This window comes from Acartia tonsa, chromosome 5, assembly GCF_053477335.1.
Source record: "Acartia tonsa isolate MP-2025a chromosome 5, ASM5347733v1, whole genome shotgun sequence".
NCBI lineage: Eukaryota > Metazoa > Arthropoda > Copepoda > Calanoida > Acartiidae > Acartia > Acartia tonsa.
In genome coordinates this window covers 25,593,209-25,610,347 of record NC_137264.1, presented here as the reverse complement: position 1 = coordinate 25,610,347, position 17,139 = coordinate 25,593,209, and the positions used below count along the sequence as shown (strand labels likewise).

At 29.3% G+C, this 17,139-nt stretch overlaps 1 protein-coding gene and 2 long non-coding RNA genes across 3 annotated transcripts; all 3 read left to right on the top strand.

Annotated features, from left to right (window-relative positions):
- The first annotated feature begins 511 nt into the window (after positions 1-511).
- On the top strand, positions 512-7,281 carry LOC145320073 (cilia- and flagella-associated protein 251-like). The gene is made up of 7 exons (XM_080162513.1): positions 512-604; positions 5,014-5,160; positions 5,872-5,997; positions 6,201-6,256; positions 6,545-6,626; positions 6,803-6,897; positions 7,158-7,281. Exons 1-7 carry the CDS (start codon positions 512-514, stop codon positions 7,261-7,263), a joined length of 705 nt encoding a protein of 234 aa, XP_080018639.1. The 3' UTR covers positions 7,264-7,281.
- Positions 7,282-7,614: 333 nt separating this feature from the next.
- On the top strand, positions 7,615-8,603 carry LOC145320294 (uncharacterized). Its single transcript, XR_013880150.1, has 3 exons — positions 7,615-7,698; positions 8,284-8,354; positions 8,492-8,603. It is a non-coding gene; the product is annotated as an uncharacterized LOC145320294 (long non-coding RNA).
- Positions 8,604-11,393: 2,790 nt separating this feature from the next.
- On the top strand, positions 11,394-12,323 carry LOC145320072 (uncharacterized). Its single transcript, XR_013880112.1, has 3 exons — positions 11,394-11,467; positions 11,907-12,031; positions 12,258-12,323. It is a non-coding gene; the product is annotated as an uncharacterized LOC145320072 (long non-coding RNA).
- The last annotated feature ends 4,816 nt before the right edge of the window (positions 12,324-17,139 follow it).

The following is a 17,139-nucleotide window of genomic DNA, read 5'->3' as shown; positions in this document are numbered from 1 at the left end:
ATAAAGTAACAGGATTTGGAGCTGATATGGTTCTCCTTCACAGGGTAGCTTATAATAGATTCTAGGAAGGTTTATATAGGAAAGGGTACCACCACCCTCCCAAGAGAAATCGCCCCTAGAAACAAAATTTCCTCCTCTCCCCAAAAAAGAACAATTTTGATTTTTAAAACTAAAATTAAAAATTGAGGGGGGGGGGCCCGGGGGGGGGAATCTAAAATAAAAAAAATATTATTTCTTTTAAAAAGTTAATAAAAACTATAACAGGAATATACCTGGTAATTTACAACGTGAGAAAAAAGCATCAAAGCATCCTCCAAAGACATACAGAAAATATTACGGCTCTGGCAAAGAGCAGATGTGGAAAGTTTTGTGTTTCAGGTATGTTTGTTAAGTAGAAACTCTTGAGTAAAATATTCTTGTTAGTTGTTCATCCTGATTGCTGGATAACCAACCGGTATTACAATTATTGATTGATTGAGGAATTAGCCATAGTTTTTAGTAGTCATGAAGTATGCCGAGCCTCATTATTACCTCACCCTCGCCCAGTATGAAAGGTGTCCAAAATAAATTCACCATAATGAATGAGGAGCTTGGAATAAGGATAGTACTGACATTATGTACATAACTATTGAGTATTCAAACTTACTCGATAATCCCCAATAAACCAGGGGGAGTTACCTGATTATTTTTGCGAATGAAAAATTTGAATTTGAACCCATACTATCACCTCAACCATAGATCAGAGTGCTTCCACTCAGTCACGACGCCCATTAGTATATAATTACAAGGATGACAACATCCATAAGTAGCGAAGCACAAAAAATCGGGGATGGGACTGACCGTCATTGTTGTTTTCTTCAAACGACAGGAAATTTTATTTTGATATCTTTAACTGATAAATTTTTGAAAATCGGATTAAAAACACCAAAGATATGGGGGGAAATGTAAAATTATAAAATAGCCAAAAACCTGCAAAAAGGCATTCTGACCTTCATAGTTGTTTTCTTCAAACGACGGGAAATTCAATTTTGATATATATATAACTGAAAAAAAATTTGAGAATCGGACCATAAACACCAAAGATATGGGGGAAAATGTAAAAAATATAAAAATAGCCAAAAAAAAACTGCAAAAGGCAGTCTGACCGTCATTTTTGTTTTCTCCAAACGACGGAAAATTTAATTTTGATATCTTTAACTGAAAAAAATTTGAAAATCGGACCATAAACAACAAAGATATGGGGGAAAATGTGGAAAATTAAAAAATAAAAAACCTGCTAAAAAGCCGTCTGATCGCCATTGATGTTTTAAAGTTAATTGTGCTCCTTGGTGATGGGAATGTTGTCAAAAAATTTCAGCATTCCATCTTTTATAGGAGCTGAGTAAATCCCATTTCCCCCATAACGTTACGGACGGACTGACGGACAGACAAAGTGAATTATAGAGTAGCTTCGCTACTAAACAAAGTGAATTATAGAGTAGCTTCGCTACAAATAAACACTGTAAGTTTTATTAAATCATTGAATTTCTGAAACAAATATTTTAAATTGTTGAAAAAAACGGCAAAATCGAGAATTATGTACAAAAATATCTAAATAAATGCATATAGTCTTAAACATAAACAAGATTTATGAATAATATCTTTTGTAGTATACATATACTAGAATTATTATTTGTTTAGGTGATAAAGGCCTTGGCTCACATTCAATTATTGTCTGGTCTATTGATTCCGGATTAGATCTGCAAAGAATTCAGGAATTATTGTATAACAATTACTTAAATATTCTCAACAAAAGACAGTAAATTGTATCTAAAGTTATAAACTTTTTAAAATTACAATGTATGTTGTTATGAGGATCCCATGCACTTTCATTTTGAACTGTTAATAGCTGAAAAGTGACATTAGTTGTTATTATTTTTGGTTCAAATCTTTACTGCATGATGTCAACCTCCTCAAGAGAAATTACCCCTAGATAATGTCACGTTCCAAAAAGCCTAAACCTAAATCAAATATGGGAATGTAAACAAGCAACGTGAAAAGAAGATAGCAAAACTATTTTTAGATGCATATTTATAAGTTAAACTGCTTTCTGCAAACTATTTTTGTGTTTCAAATAAAAGATATAGTTTAAATGCAATGTAAAACTTTAGGCCCCACATGGACCATCCCAGTACAGCAGTATAATACAGGTAATCCGCCTATTAAATAGAAATGGTATCTGTTTTTTTGTTTGTTTTAAAAGACCTTAACAACGGCTGGACTGGTTAGATTCTACTTCTAAATGAAGTTTATTATAGCTCCTGTGAAGGTTTTAATTTAATTTATAGAGAGATCCCTCCACCCTCCCAACGAATCAGCTAGAGGAACATCCTCAATCAATTGTTAAAGCAATTTAAACTTTATACAAAGAGTTTAGTATTGGAAAAATATGATCTATTAACTTTATTAATCTTAAAATTATATAAATTGATATTAAAGAATATTAAAATTAACTTTGTTAAATTGGGTATCCAAATTAAAGTTTACAAACCAAACACTAAATTAGCTTAATATCTTAAAAAACAATATATTATTTAACTAATTTTAAAGGTTTTAGTTGGTCCTAGTCAGCATTTAACCTATTATCTAAGAAAACAGTCGTGTAGAAATGCTATCATGAAATAGTTCTCTCTTATTTGTAAAAATAATGATAGCTTACTTACTTAATTAATCACTTACTTGTTATGAAATATGATTTCTAATTAACTAACTTTATTTTAAAGAAGGTGTATCAACTTTTTTACTTTTTATTTAAGATAGCTAGCCGGCTCTTTTAGTAAGTAGTAGATGTAAAATTTTTCATAGAATTCAGATATGCAATCGGTTTTTTTGTAGACCTCTTATTTTTTAAGTAATTTAAGTTTTTAAAAAAAATAATTAAGTCGGTTTTAAGGTACTAAAACGCAACAAAATAAAAGAAGAAAATGGCCAGTATGAACAAAAATAGTAAGATCTTTAATTTGACACCTTACTTTTAAAATTCTGTTGAGTAATTATTGAAAAAATCAATTTTTTTAATCTCGGTTTAATAAAAACTTTAAACCTAAATATTTTATCAAACAGACATAAAAAATATGGGTTCATATATACCTTTAGAATCAGAAAAATATTACGAATCAATTCTAAGCGAAATTGAAAAAGTTTTAAAAAATTGTAATAAAAAATAAAAAAAAAAAGTTTATTTTAAGAATTGTAACTACTAAACTAGCCAATCACAAATCGCGAAAATTGACGAATCGCGAAGCTTAACCTATAAAGTTAACCAATAGAATTGCCAAAAAAAAAGGAGAACGTTCATACAATATATACAATAGATACTACAATAAATATAGTGATATTACAGAACATGTAAAGAATGAAAAATTATGAACAAATATGCATCAGTCTGTTTATAAACTTCAAAACAATGCAGTTAAAAATACATTATTGTTTCTTGTGTTTAAAAAATATCTGCTACATTGCATTGTCTTTTGTTTAGGTTTTATTCAGGTTTTATTCAAGCTAACCCTTTAAAGCCGAAAATTATGATTCTTAAAATAAACTTATATTTTTTATTTTAGTTTTATAAAAGTTTTTCAATTTTGCTTAGACTGGATTCGTATTATTTTTCTCATTCTAAAAGTATACAGCATGACCCTCAAAAAAGTATTTTTAAGCATCTGCAGCCCTTATTTCTCAATGAATTATTAAAAAATGCATATGTCCTTGTTCTCCATAGTATTCCACGTAAGTAGATGTAAAAATATTTTTGTTACCTCCATTAACACCGGAGATTTTTAGAGCTAAAGTTTTGAAAAAGTGACTGAGAAAAAGAATTTTTTTTTGTTTCTCTTATTTTTTGGATGGTTATATTATGTTTTCTGGCAATTGAATAATGAGACATAAAGAAAAACAAGTTAACTAAATATTTCTTTTTTATTACACCTAAAAATATCAATTTTTAATGGCAAAAAATACTACTGAATGAATTGATTATTTGCAAATTTTAGGTTATTTATCAACCCTTATTTATAGAAAAGGATTAATTATGACAGTTGCTCCGCCTACTTTTCTGACATCTCAATTATTTAATAAGGGGTAAATTAAGCTTTTTAGACTAAAAAATCATTATGTTTTATTTTTATTTTCTTTATAACTTTTTTGTTATTAAAGTTAGGATTGTGAAACAAAAACAATTTTCCTGCTATATTCATAGAGATTTATTTGGTTTTTTAATCTTAAACAATTTTGCCTAATAAGTAAGTTTTTCAAAATATCATTAAACTAAAAAGACTCAAAAAATATGGGTAAAAAAATGCTTTTTACTAAAAAACTAAATTTTTTATTTCATTTTTGTATAAAGTTTCTGCTAGTAACAAAAATAAAAGGATTTCTAGCTTAATTTTGCTAAAAAAGTCGTATCATGTTAAAAGTTACTTTTTCCTCAGTCACTTTTTCAAAACTTTAGCACTAAAAATCTCCGGTGTTAATGGAGGTAAAAAAAATATTTTTTTATCTACTTACGTGGAATACTATAGAGAATAGGACATATGCATTTTTTAATAATTCATTGAGAAATAAGGGCTGCAGATGCTTAAAAATACTTTTTTGAGGGTCATGCTGTATATGAACACATACTTTTTATGCCTGTGAGAGGATATTTTTAATTTCAAAGTTTTGATTAATCCGAGGTTAACAAAATAGATTTTTTCAATAATTACTAAACAGAATTTTAAAAGTAAGGTGTCAAATTAAAGATCTTACTATTTTTGTTCATACTGGCCATTTTCTTCTTTTATTTTGTTGCGTTTTAGTACCTTAAAACCGACTTAATTATTTTTTTAAAAAACTTAAATTACTTAAAAAATAAGAGGTCTACAAAAAAACCGATTGCATATCTGAATTATATGAAAAATTTTACATCTACTACTTACTAAAAGAGCTGGCTAGCTATCTTAAATAAAAATTGAAAAAGTTGATACAACTTCTTTTGAGGTTGGAGTAGACCAGGTGAAATTCTCGAGTGACACCAGGTATATTTACAGCCTTGGTGGAACAAACAACCAGCAGTCTGTCTGCGTCTGGGACTGGCAGAATGCGCCAGAATGTGCTCTAGCAACTCTGGCACTAAAAACTGGAAAGGTATTAATAGTTATTTCTCGTATCGTATTGTAAACGGCTTTCCGCTGATATAGAATGTACAATTATAAGATTAAAACTAGTTTTTTTAGCCCCGTGGTGCCGAAAGCAGACGACTCTTACTGAACTAACCAATACAAATACTAGCAGACTATTTGAAAAAAATTCAAAGCAAGTTTATTTTGGTTTTTAAACAAAATAGTTTTCTTCTAAGAATGGGTGGGATAAACCAGAAATTCTACTGTGATACTTTTGTAACTATCCATTCTAATCAACCCCTATCAAATATGAAAACAAACCCCAATTATGGTATTATTTTGTAAGAAACTGCCAGTACTAAGGTCATACCTTTTATGTTAAATTACAGACTAATCACAGGAAAATAAGACAGGATAACCTAATGTTAAATACTTTTCTTTCAGTGTTTAATAATTTCTTATTATACAAATCTAATAAAGATTGCTATATCTAAATTTTTGGAATTTTCCAGATATATTTGGTTTTGAAGATATTAAGTTAGAACTCTAAAATTGAATTAATTGCCCATTGTCCCCTCTCTTACTCCCTGCTTGACCACACACTCTATCAAACATAAAGACATTAAAATTTTACTTAATGCTGCAATGTCAGGTATGTGTCATTAATAATAAGAGTAATTATGGCTGTGCAAAATTTATTTTAATATTGAACAATGACACATAATATAAATATCAGGTTTATTCTGTATTGAAATGTGACCCTTTAGAAGCTGAACACTTTATAGTCACCAGCAAATCAACCTGTACATTTTTCTTCTATAATGAGCAGCATGGAGATCTGGTTCAACACAATCCTGGACAGGTAAATAAAAATATGATATATTTAACTTTAAATGCTTTAAACACCCAAGCTTTTAAGTATTATAATCTGCAAGTTGTCAGGAAGATTATGGGTTTAATCATATTAAAAATTATTGTAATCAAATAAACACACTAACATATTGATTGTCTGTTATAGTTGGAATAAATAGATTAATTGGGATTACATATTTATTTTTGTTTTAGGTAGAGAAAGAGTTTGGAAAGTCTTCCGGCCATATTTCCGATGCAGTGTTTGTTAGGTAAGTTAACTATTATATTTAACCTGTAGGTTGGGTTCAATCAATGTTATATAATACAAAGAGAAGTAATTGAAGATGGCTAAGTTCAATTCCTGTAATGGCTGTCTATAAAGATGGATTCAGAAATTTGTTGTTTATAAGTTTAATTTGAAAAGTAAAAAAATTTAATAAATAAATTACTGTATGATAGAATTTTAATATAATAACTTTCTACATGTAACCTATAGGTATAATTGGACTTCTTAAAAAGTATTAAACAAAAGACTGACAAATCTTTATATTTTACAGGAAAAGAAATGTAGTTATTGGAGGAACAACACGTGGTAACCTAATAACATGGCTTCCAAACACAAATGAGGAAAATGAGCAGGTACATATTATTTAATGTAAAACACTTGAATAATTTAGGTGGATCTTTGTTAGCTGTTTAAGGCCTGGATTTTTAATTAACATTTTAATACATGACATTCCAAATAACTAGGAATAAATATCAGATTCTTTATTTTTTGTATGTTTGTAAAATTCTTGAATTTAAGACATTTTTAGGTGCCATACCCCAGTATGAAGTTTGGTAGACTCTTGAGACTTGATGAAGAAGGAATAACAGCAATTTCTGAAACAGATACCATGATTCTTGTGGGGTAAATATTTATTGAATGAAACTTATTCACAACTCAACCATTTTTTTTGTAAATCTGTGTATTATATCATGAATTTGCATGAATTGACAAATTAAAATATTTAACAAAATGAAGTATTTAGAAATAACAAAACATATGTATGTTTTTTTCGTAACTTAATTATCTTTAAATCTCTGTATTTAAGGATTCTTTGCTTATGTGCTTATCTGACAATACAATATATTAATAACAAAATTGATCAAAAATATAATTATTTTTAGAGGAAAATGCGGGAAGTTGACCATTCTGTCACATGATCTTGAAAAAGTGATGTGGATCCAACAATTTAGCCTACCACGTGTTCAGGCAGGAAAGGGTTACCATTAATTATTTGCAGCATCTAGGGGCATTTGAGGAGGGGGGAGTTGAATTTGATAAACCATTTTTTATTTTAGTTTTTATTGAAAGTAAAAAAAATTGGTGACGGATTTTTTCTTTTTTTTCGCGGGGGGGGGGGTGGGTGAGGGTGTTGTTACCCTCCCTCAAAATAGTTGTAAACCTTAGCTACTCAGTACAATAAGAAGTTACTTTGTTAAGGAGAACCATATCAGTGTAGTAGTTAGCTAGATCCTTCGTAACAGGATATTCTTTCTGTTCAATAGGTTTTCATACAGTTATATGTATACATATTTAATGTTTCAATTATGAATATGATGAATATTGTTACCCTTGACTTTGTGTCCAGGGATTTTCTTTTAGAATTGAAGAGGAGAACCACAGAGCTCTTGATGAAAATGTCAGCCTTCCAGATGTTTTAATTAGGTATTCATTCCCATATCAAGCTCCATGTTCAAGTACATTATGACTTGATTACTCTTCCTTTACTACTCTTTAATACCTCACCATCGCTAAGTATGGCAGGTGTCCCAAATTAAGTCATCGTAATGAATGACGCTCTCCGCAGAGGAGCTTGGGATAAGGGGTTGGGCAGATATTATGTATGTGATTATCAAGTATCCAAACCACTCAATAATCTCCCTTCTTAATTACACGACCAGGGGAAGTTGCGTAAATTAATTCCACTGAGAAATTCGAGTTGGCACATGGGACATTGAACTCGAATTCCAACCACCGTAACTCAGTGCGTTACCACTGAGCTACAACATAGTAGATGTGACAGTCTAAATGAATCCAACTACAGTTTGTTTTCTTAGTTACACCTGCTGTTGGTCTAATTTTCATGTAATAGCTGATAATTTTGAATTATATAATTATTAAATTATTGAATTGGCAGCCAGACATTGGAATATTCACAATTATTTTCTTGCTTCAGCAGCTTTCTAAAAGAGCTGCTGAATATAGATGAGCTGTCATGCTCCAGTATACAGTAATTAAATAATCTTTTAGTTGTGAAGGTCAGCAGATATTTAATCTTGAATGTGATACTGAGATGGTTGATATTGTATACGAAGGTCCAGGTATGATTAGAATATTCAATAATCTTAATACAACATTATTTAATATTAAAATAATTTTATTGAAATAAACTTCAGATGATGTCTATAAAATTGTAATTCAAATTGTAATTTTTTTCTCCATATGATTTTTCTTTTAGGTGGTAACTTTGATATAATGGATGTGCATCCAAGCCAACCAATATTGATACTTATTAGCTCCACTGGAGCTGTACTCAAGATTAACTACCTTAATAATGAAAGAATCTCAGAACATAGGGATTAATGAAAATTTAAATTATTGTTTTTATTTAAACAATAACTTTTGTTGAGTTTATAATAAATTGCCTTAAAAGTTTACTTGATAAAACTTTCAATGCAACTATCAATTTTCTGATTCTTTCTGATAACAATTTAAATAAAGCTTTCTTTGTCAACCTATACACAAGTAAACTATTCAAAATAAGGAACCTTTTAGGACCTTATTCCAATTAAATCTTACTTTTCTTTTTATGTGATTCCATAATCACTTCTTGTCCATTTTTCCCATAATTATTACACTATTTTCACAAAACTGAACTTAGTATTCTTATGAATGATGAGATAACTTGCGCCAAGTACACAAATTCTGGAACTACCTTAGCAGTTGGTACTAAAAAAGGAAGGTTCATAATTGTAAGCTCAAGTTTAATTGTATCAAAAAATCTAAAGAAGGTGCCTTAACTTTTTTGTTTTTTATTTAGAATAGCTAGTCGGTGTTTTTAGTAAGTAATAGATGTAAAATGGTCCATAGAATTTAGATATGCAATTGTTTTTTTTGTAGACCTCTTATTTTTGAAGTAATTTAAGTTTTTTTTTAATTAATTAAGTTGGTTTTAAGGTACTAAAACGCAACAAATTAAAGAAGAAAATTGCCAGTATGAACAAAAATAGTAAGATCTTTAATTTGACACCTTACTTCTTCAATTCTGTTGAGTTATTAATCAAAACTTTGAACTTAAATATATTCTCACACAGGCATAAAAATATGGGTTCATATATACCTTTTAGAATCAGAAAAATATAACAAATCCATTGTAAGCAAAATTGAAAACAAGTAAAAACATAAAAAAATAAAAATAGCCTAACATATTATATTTTACAGGCAACACTTAATTGTAACTATTAAACTAGCCAATCACAAATCTCAAAAATTGACAAATCAGGAAGCTTAACCTCAAAAGTTAACCAATAGAATTGACAAAAAAAAGGATAATGTTCATACAATATATACAATATATACTACAATAAAAATAGTGATACTTACATAACATGTAAAGAATGAAAAATTATAAACAAATATGCTTCAGTTTGTTTATAAACTTCAAAACAATGCAGTTAAAAATGCATTATTGTTTCTTGTGTTTAAACAATATCTGTTACAGTGTATGTACATTTATTTAGGTTTTGTTCAAGTCAACCCTTTAGAGACAAAAATTTTGATTCTTAAAATAAACTTATATTTTTTATTATAGTTTTATAAAACTTTTTCAATTTTGCTTAGAATGGATTCATAATATTTTTCTCATTCTAAAGTCATATATAAACACATATTTTTTATGCCTGTGTGAGAATATATTTAAGTTCAAAGTTTTGATTAAACCGAGGTTAAAAAAATAGATTTTTTCAATAATTACTCAACAGAATTTAAAAAGTAAGGTGTCAAATTAAAGATCTTACTATTTTTGTTCATACTGGCAATTTTCTTTCTACTTACTAAAAACACCGACTAGCTATTCTAAATAAAAAGCAAAAAAGTTAAGACGCCTTCTTTTCATTTTTCTTTTTAGTAAAAGGTATCAGAAATGTTTAAAAAAAACTATAACTACTGAAACAAATATGAACTGAGAGCAATGAAGGTACAATAAACATTCTGGATTCACATGCTCTGAAATCAATTCTGAATGAAACATTTAAATACTCAAAAGGTGCCATAAAACAAATTATATTCGATTCAAAGGTGATGTTTTTCTTTTTTTTTCACCATTTTTTAAAAGTTAATTAGGGAATAGTCCCTTTCGTGACAACGCCCCTGAAGGGGCGATGAGTCGTATTTTTAAAATAGCTTTTTATAGGTTAATTTAGGTTAGGTAAGGTTATATTGGGTTAGGTGATTTCTCCACAGGGTTAGGCAATTGGCCCCGCAGGGTTAGAGCCCCCCGACGCAGGGGCTAGAAATAGAAGAAAAGCTACTGTGAAAAATACAAAGAATAGCCCCTTAAGGTGCGTTGCCATGAAAGGGACTATACCCGTTAATTATTGTATGAAATTAGCTCATGAGACTTATGTCACAGATGGCCGCTGAATGAAAATCATACCTCTTTTTTTGTGAATAATATTATCAACTAAGAAATGCATTTAATTGAACAAGGATGAATATATGGCAAGCAGTGACTTGGATAGATGTGTAACCTTGTACAAACATTCTGAAGGAGCTTGGGCTGTCATTGGTAGATACAGGTATGGTAATGGTATATACTTATTGATCTACACAATAATCATATTTCTTGGATTTTCTGTGTCCTTCAAAAATTACAACTAATCCTTTAATTGGCTTCTTTTATATTTTATAGAGTTATTTTCAAAAATAGTCTGTTTAATATTTAAAAGGGCATATAAAAGACCAACACATTGCTAGAATAATAGACTCTTACATAAGTGAAGGTAATTGTTTAGAATATACATCTATACTACTTCATTGTTTTGAATATTGCAGATGTTACAAAAAAAAATTTGAATAATACAGTTCAGACACAGTTACCAGGGAGGAAGGGGACCTTGGGCTGTTTATTACACTAGTCCCTAAAGTCTTAAATTAATGTTTTCCTATTCGTTGGCTTATTGACATTGGGACTTTTTTCAAATTTTGATTGATTGGTACACTTAGTTAAGTGTCCAAACGTTTCAACCACTAATTGTAATCTACAGAAGGGTTGTACAATGTTCATCAATTTATTAGCCATTGCCTTATTCCTTTAGATCTTTGCACAGAAACTAGCATATCAAAATTTTTACTGGCAGGTGTCACACAAAACAGATAACCAACATGATATTTGGTTCAGACCCAGAAACAGGAGACTGCCAACTTTTCTCTTTAGGTAATTGTCATTTATAGTAAACTAGCGGCAATGCCCCTAGAGGCCTTTAGGGGACCTTGAGAGGGGAGGGGGGAAGTGGAGCCCCATTTTTAATTGTAGTTTTAAAAAGGTAATTTTTTTTTAATTTGGAGGAGACTTTTTTTTTAGGGTGATTTATCTTGGGAGGGTGGTGGTATCTTCCCCTAAAATAGTTATAAACCTTCCCAGGACCTATGATAAGCTACCCTGTAAAGGAGATCCACATCGACGGTTCAGTGGTTAGCAAGATCCTTCGGTACACACAGACAGACAGACAAATATCATATTACTTTATTATAAGGATGTATACTTTGTATCTAAGATTAATTGAAAGAAAAAATCTAATCTTTTATCCATGGTTTATGTTAAGGCAAAATAAAAAGGGTTTAATATCAATTTATATCATAGTCTAAATATTTAGGTAAAGATATGAAACTGGTAGAATTTGATGTGACAGGTAGTACCTATGTGGAGGGGCTTAAACTTAAAAACAGGCTGATCTTGGAAGAAAGAAGCGTGCCTCTATGTTTTGGAATTCTACCAAAGGTATTTCTTTCTTCAATTGAGCATACAACACCTATTTCATATATTCTAACTTTGATTTAATTAGGAAGAAGCATTTTTTATTGTGTTTAAAACTCATTTTCTTTTCTTCTTCATAGAAAACTTGGTAAAAAGATCTAAAATAAATCCCAAGAAGAGAGAAATTTCTGTAAAACTAGACATTGATCATACTTCATATAATAACATAATTACTTATTAATTACTCCAGGAGTCTGAGGAACAATTTCTTTTGGTCGGAAACAGTTCTCATAAAATCAGGAATCTGTTTTTATAAATTAAAAAGTTTTTTTCTCTTTCAATTACTGTATAGGGCAAATATACGCTTTACACCACAATCATATTGCTTAGGGCTGACAACCCTATCCCATCCCAAAAAATTATTTTTATCTACACAAGGGCTAAATTTGAATATGATCATTAGAGATTTAACGTCCATTGTCTTATCCTCCATTAGAACTCTGACATTGATCCACTATTCCAATTCACTTAGCACATTTCGGGCATATTATTCTGATTGGATCAATTATTCCACAATTTTTACCTGGGTAAACATAAAGGTTTAAACAATACTTTTTATTTAAACTCTACATCATGTCATGGAACAATAAATATAACTGAAAGTTCTAAAATACTCAATTTGAAATTTATGAAAATTTCTAGATTTTTGAATCTATCAACAAAAATGTGTCGACGAGTGATCATGTCACCTTTAGTCGACGATCCAATCCAAAATATCATGCAGATAAATAAACAAATTACAGGAAAGCAAAATTGAAACTCCTTTTTTTTAAGTAGAAAATATTTTAAAAATTATCTATTGATCACATTAAACTGACTATAACCCAACTACTTATAATAAGGACATAGACAATTGGCCAACTTCTTAAAGGGAGTGTGAATTTTGTGAATGTAAAAATTTCTTATCTGATAACTAAATCTTGACATTTTCTAAGCACCTTTTACTATGCTGATCAACTTAAAACGTCCAATCAACAAAAATTTGGAGGATTTATGCCTTAATTTGTGGCATTTTGGGAGGGAAAAATGGAAAAACAAGGAAAATCTGAACGTTTTTGTTTATCATAGTGTTTCTAGGGATATTTAACTTGTCATATATAGTTGAAACAATTTACTAACTGTTAATGATTCATTTTATGACATAAAATTGCCAATTCATATTTTAATAACATAGTAATTAGGAAATAAAGATCTATTTTAAATTATTGTTATTGACAAAAAAGTACCTCACTGTCTACAAAGGGTTGAATCTCAGAGGTTATTTAAAATGATAATATCCTTTTTTATTGTATCAAACAATAATATCCCACTTTATTTAGATTAAACTTTTATCAGAATATTTAAAAAGTAATATTGCACCTTTATTATCTTAACATTTGTAATTAAAAGTGGCCGAGAGATGGGCCAACTGAAGTTACATGGTTACTAATAAATAAACCTGTTTTTAGCTTTGTTATTGTATTTGATATTAAATAAAAAATATTGCTTATTTTATCAATTTCTATGGAAATTATACATTTATAGGCAAGGATTGTGTTAAAAGTAGGCTTAACAGTTAGGAAAAAAAGAGAACTATGTCAAAAAGTTTAGTTTTATCTATAGACGGAGAAAAGACAATTAATTGCACATCTACATATATACTCCGTAAAAATTTCTTCCAATCTTGGATTTAGTAAAAATCAGCGGGAAAAACCGTTTTTAAGAAAAGAGAGCCTGTTTTGCCCTATCTTTTAGATTATATAAATGAGATGATGTTAAGGTTTGATAATCTGATGAGAAATTTTTTCATTCACAGTCCCTTTAAGGCAAATTCAACCAAAAAATTGAATTTCTGCCGCAATTTTTTAGTTCTACATTTAGATCACTGGATGTTACTAAAAACGTAAAATTATGGTTTGCAAGAAAGTATTCACATCAATAGGAAGAATGTCCAATTTATCACAAATAACTAGGCTTAAATTAAAGATGATTATGAATATAATATTATAGTCAGAAACATAATTTTGAGATATTGATAATGGTAGTTTTAAATACTTTAACTTTGGACAGAAACAAGAAATGATAATTTTTAACAAAATTTGTCCCTTTAAACAGCTGAATTTAGATAGAGTTTGATGAAATTCTTTCTCGTCTGCTAGCAAGAAGGTCTTCAAAAAGAGGGCAAGGTAGTTATCTGGATTGTCTGTATATTTATAGGTGAACAAAAGAGGTCTAAACTATGAGTTTTTTAATTACGTTTAATTATGTAACAATAATTTTTTTTGAAAATATTAATCTGCCTCCCCATCTCTCTCCCTCTCCTTAGAAAAGATTCAAATCTCTAATGAGTTTGCCCCTGCAGAAAGGAAAAATATAAAATATTTAAAATTAAGTTGGTTTTGTTTTGAACAGGAAAATGCGACAGCTACTATTTTGTATTTGTGTGTGGCCGCTACCTAGCTGCTTCTCCTTTTCCTTTCACAGGTAAGTAATGGTTGCAAGTTCACTTCAATCTCTATAAATTATATCATTTCTTTTTTCTATCATTCCCTTTATAACCAATGAACCGATATGCTTCTCAGTTACATCGTAGCTTCTCATAGGTCCTGAACTATTTTGGGGAAGGATACGACAACCATCCAAGAGAAAAAGCCCCGAGGAAAAAAATTTTAAACCCTCCAAAAAATTTATTTTTAAAAGATCTGTAAGGAAATAATTTTAAAAATAATTAAGCATATCATTTCTAAAGGTTTTTAAATAAATACAATATAAATAAATGGTCTCCAACTTATTGACATTTTATTAATTAATGTGAAGGAGAAGGTGCAACATCAATTAAATTTAATTTCTATAGCTTTTTATCGCATCGTATTATAAACAGCTTTCAATGAATATAAAAATATACAGTCATAAGATGCCCCGGGATGCTGAAGAAATTGAATAACAAAACTTGTCTTAATGTATGATTGTACATTTTATTTTTATAAAAAACCTGGATATAATAAAATACGTTGACTTGGAACCAGTTCTAAACCAGCGGATATTAATCGGTTTCCATACCATACTGGAAATAATAATAATAATTAGATTTTAACTGCGAACCAAAAAAATAGGCAAATCCGAATTTTCAGTATGGCAGCTTCATTATTCATTTGGGACGAATTTAATGTAAATATAATATGTAGATGCATCTTTTTGTTACAAGTGTCCACCATTGATTTTTTATTAATCAGCACCAATGAAGCACAAGATCTCAAAAACAGCATTTTGGGTAAAAACTGGTGAACTAAAAAGATATGCAAATCCAAAACAAATCAATGAAAAAACTATTTTTTTGCACTTTTCTTCTGTTTTAAAGATTGATTCTGATAAATTCACAATTTTTTAAGGGATTTATGCATTAATTATTATGAGGTAGAAGGTAGAAATTATTAATTTTTTAAAATAAGAAATATTAGAAAAAATGTAATTCAACCCCTATCACTGTAGAGGTCAGCTGCTGACCTCCAGTTTAATGGATGTAGCCTAATACATGTTAAAGATAAAAATTACCCTGAAAAGTATACATAAATACTTTTTAATGTGTTAAAAAAAACATTTTAAAATCTTGATTTTGAGGATGATTTCCTTTCAGATGCTCCTATTGGTGATGATGGTGAGCCAAATTTTATCTAAGTACATGCCCATTGCAACAACTTGTCTATCAACCTATGTACCATTTTTTGTAGTCATAGCAACCTCACATGGAGCCTACTGACAAGAAATATAAACATCTTCTAAAAATGACAGTATTTACCTTATGCATTGGAGTAATTAAAATTGCAATTTTTTTCTTTTTTAATACTGCTTAGCTGGAGGCTGCTATGAATACAAAAATTGGACCATAGTTCAATATATAAGTTGTCATCATGGTCATGCACTTTGATAACATTTGGCTCACCACCACTACCCATAGGAGCATCTTAAAGGCCATCATCCTCAAAATCAAGATTTTAAAATGGATATTTTTAACACATTAAAAATCATTTTTGTATACTTTGGAAGTAATTATTATTTTTAATATGTATTTAGCTTCATCCATAAGACTGGAGGTCAGCAACTGTCCTCTAAAGTGATAGGGGTCGAATTTCTTTTTTTCTAATATTTCTTATTTTAAAAAATCATTAATTTCTACCTTATACTACATTTCATAATGATTAATGTATAAATCCCTTAAAAAATTGTTAATCTATCAGAATCAATCTTTAAAACAGAAGAAAAGTGCAAAAAATCGTTTTTCCATTGATTTGTTTTGGATTTGCATATCTTTTTGGTTCACCAGTTCTTACCCAAAATACTGTTTTTGAGATCTTGTGCTTCATTGGTGCTGATTAATAAAAAATTAACCAAAAGATGCATCTACATTTTATATTTACAGTAAAATCATGAATGAATATTAAAGCTGCTATTCTGCAAATTCAGATTTGCCTACTTTTTTGGTTCGCAGTTTATAATAAAGATTGACAATTAGAAATACTCGGATTTATCTAGGTTTTCAATTTTTAATTTTTAGAATTTGCCCCTTGTTTCATCCCTGTACCTGAGTAACGTTCAATTGATTTATTAACCCGCAACTTTACTAGTAAACAATAATATACAGTGTGTTTTTTTTTTATGAGAACTTTTCAAAATTCAAAACTTAGGTGTCAACATCTAAAAATGGTTTTAGGGCATTTTTCTTTGCTCAAATAATCAACCTTTTGCAAGAATGGCTGCTAAACACTTCAAAGTTGAGATATAGAGCTAAAAATGTATACAGATACTATTAGGGACATGTACTAGAACATATCAAAGTTTGAAGGTACTGGTCCCCCAAAGTCGACTACAGAAAATCCATTTTTTTAAGAAAAATGCGCTAAAACCAGTTTTATATGTTGACACCTAAGTTTTGAAATTTAGATTTTACTGTACTTTTTAAATAAAAACTGAAATATTTTTTTGTTGTTCTATTAATTGCCTTAAAAAACAAAGAAAATAAGCCATTAATCATTAAATTCTGATAACTTTAAGTGGGGTAAAATTGTTTTCAAAAAAGTTCTCATAAAAAAAACACA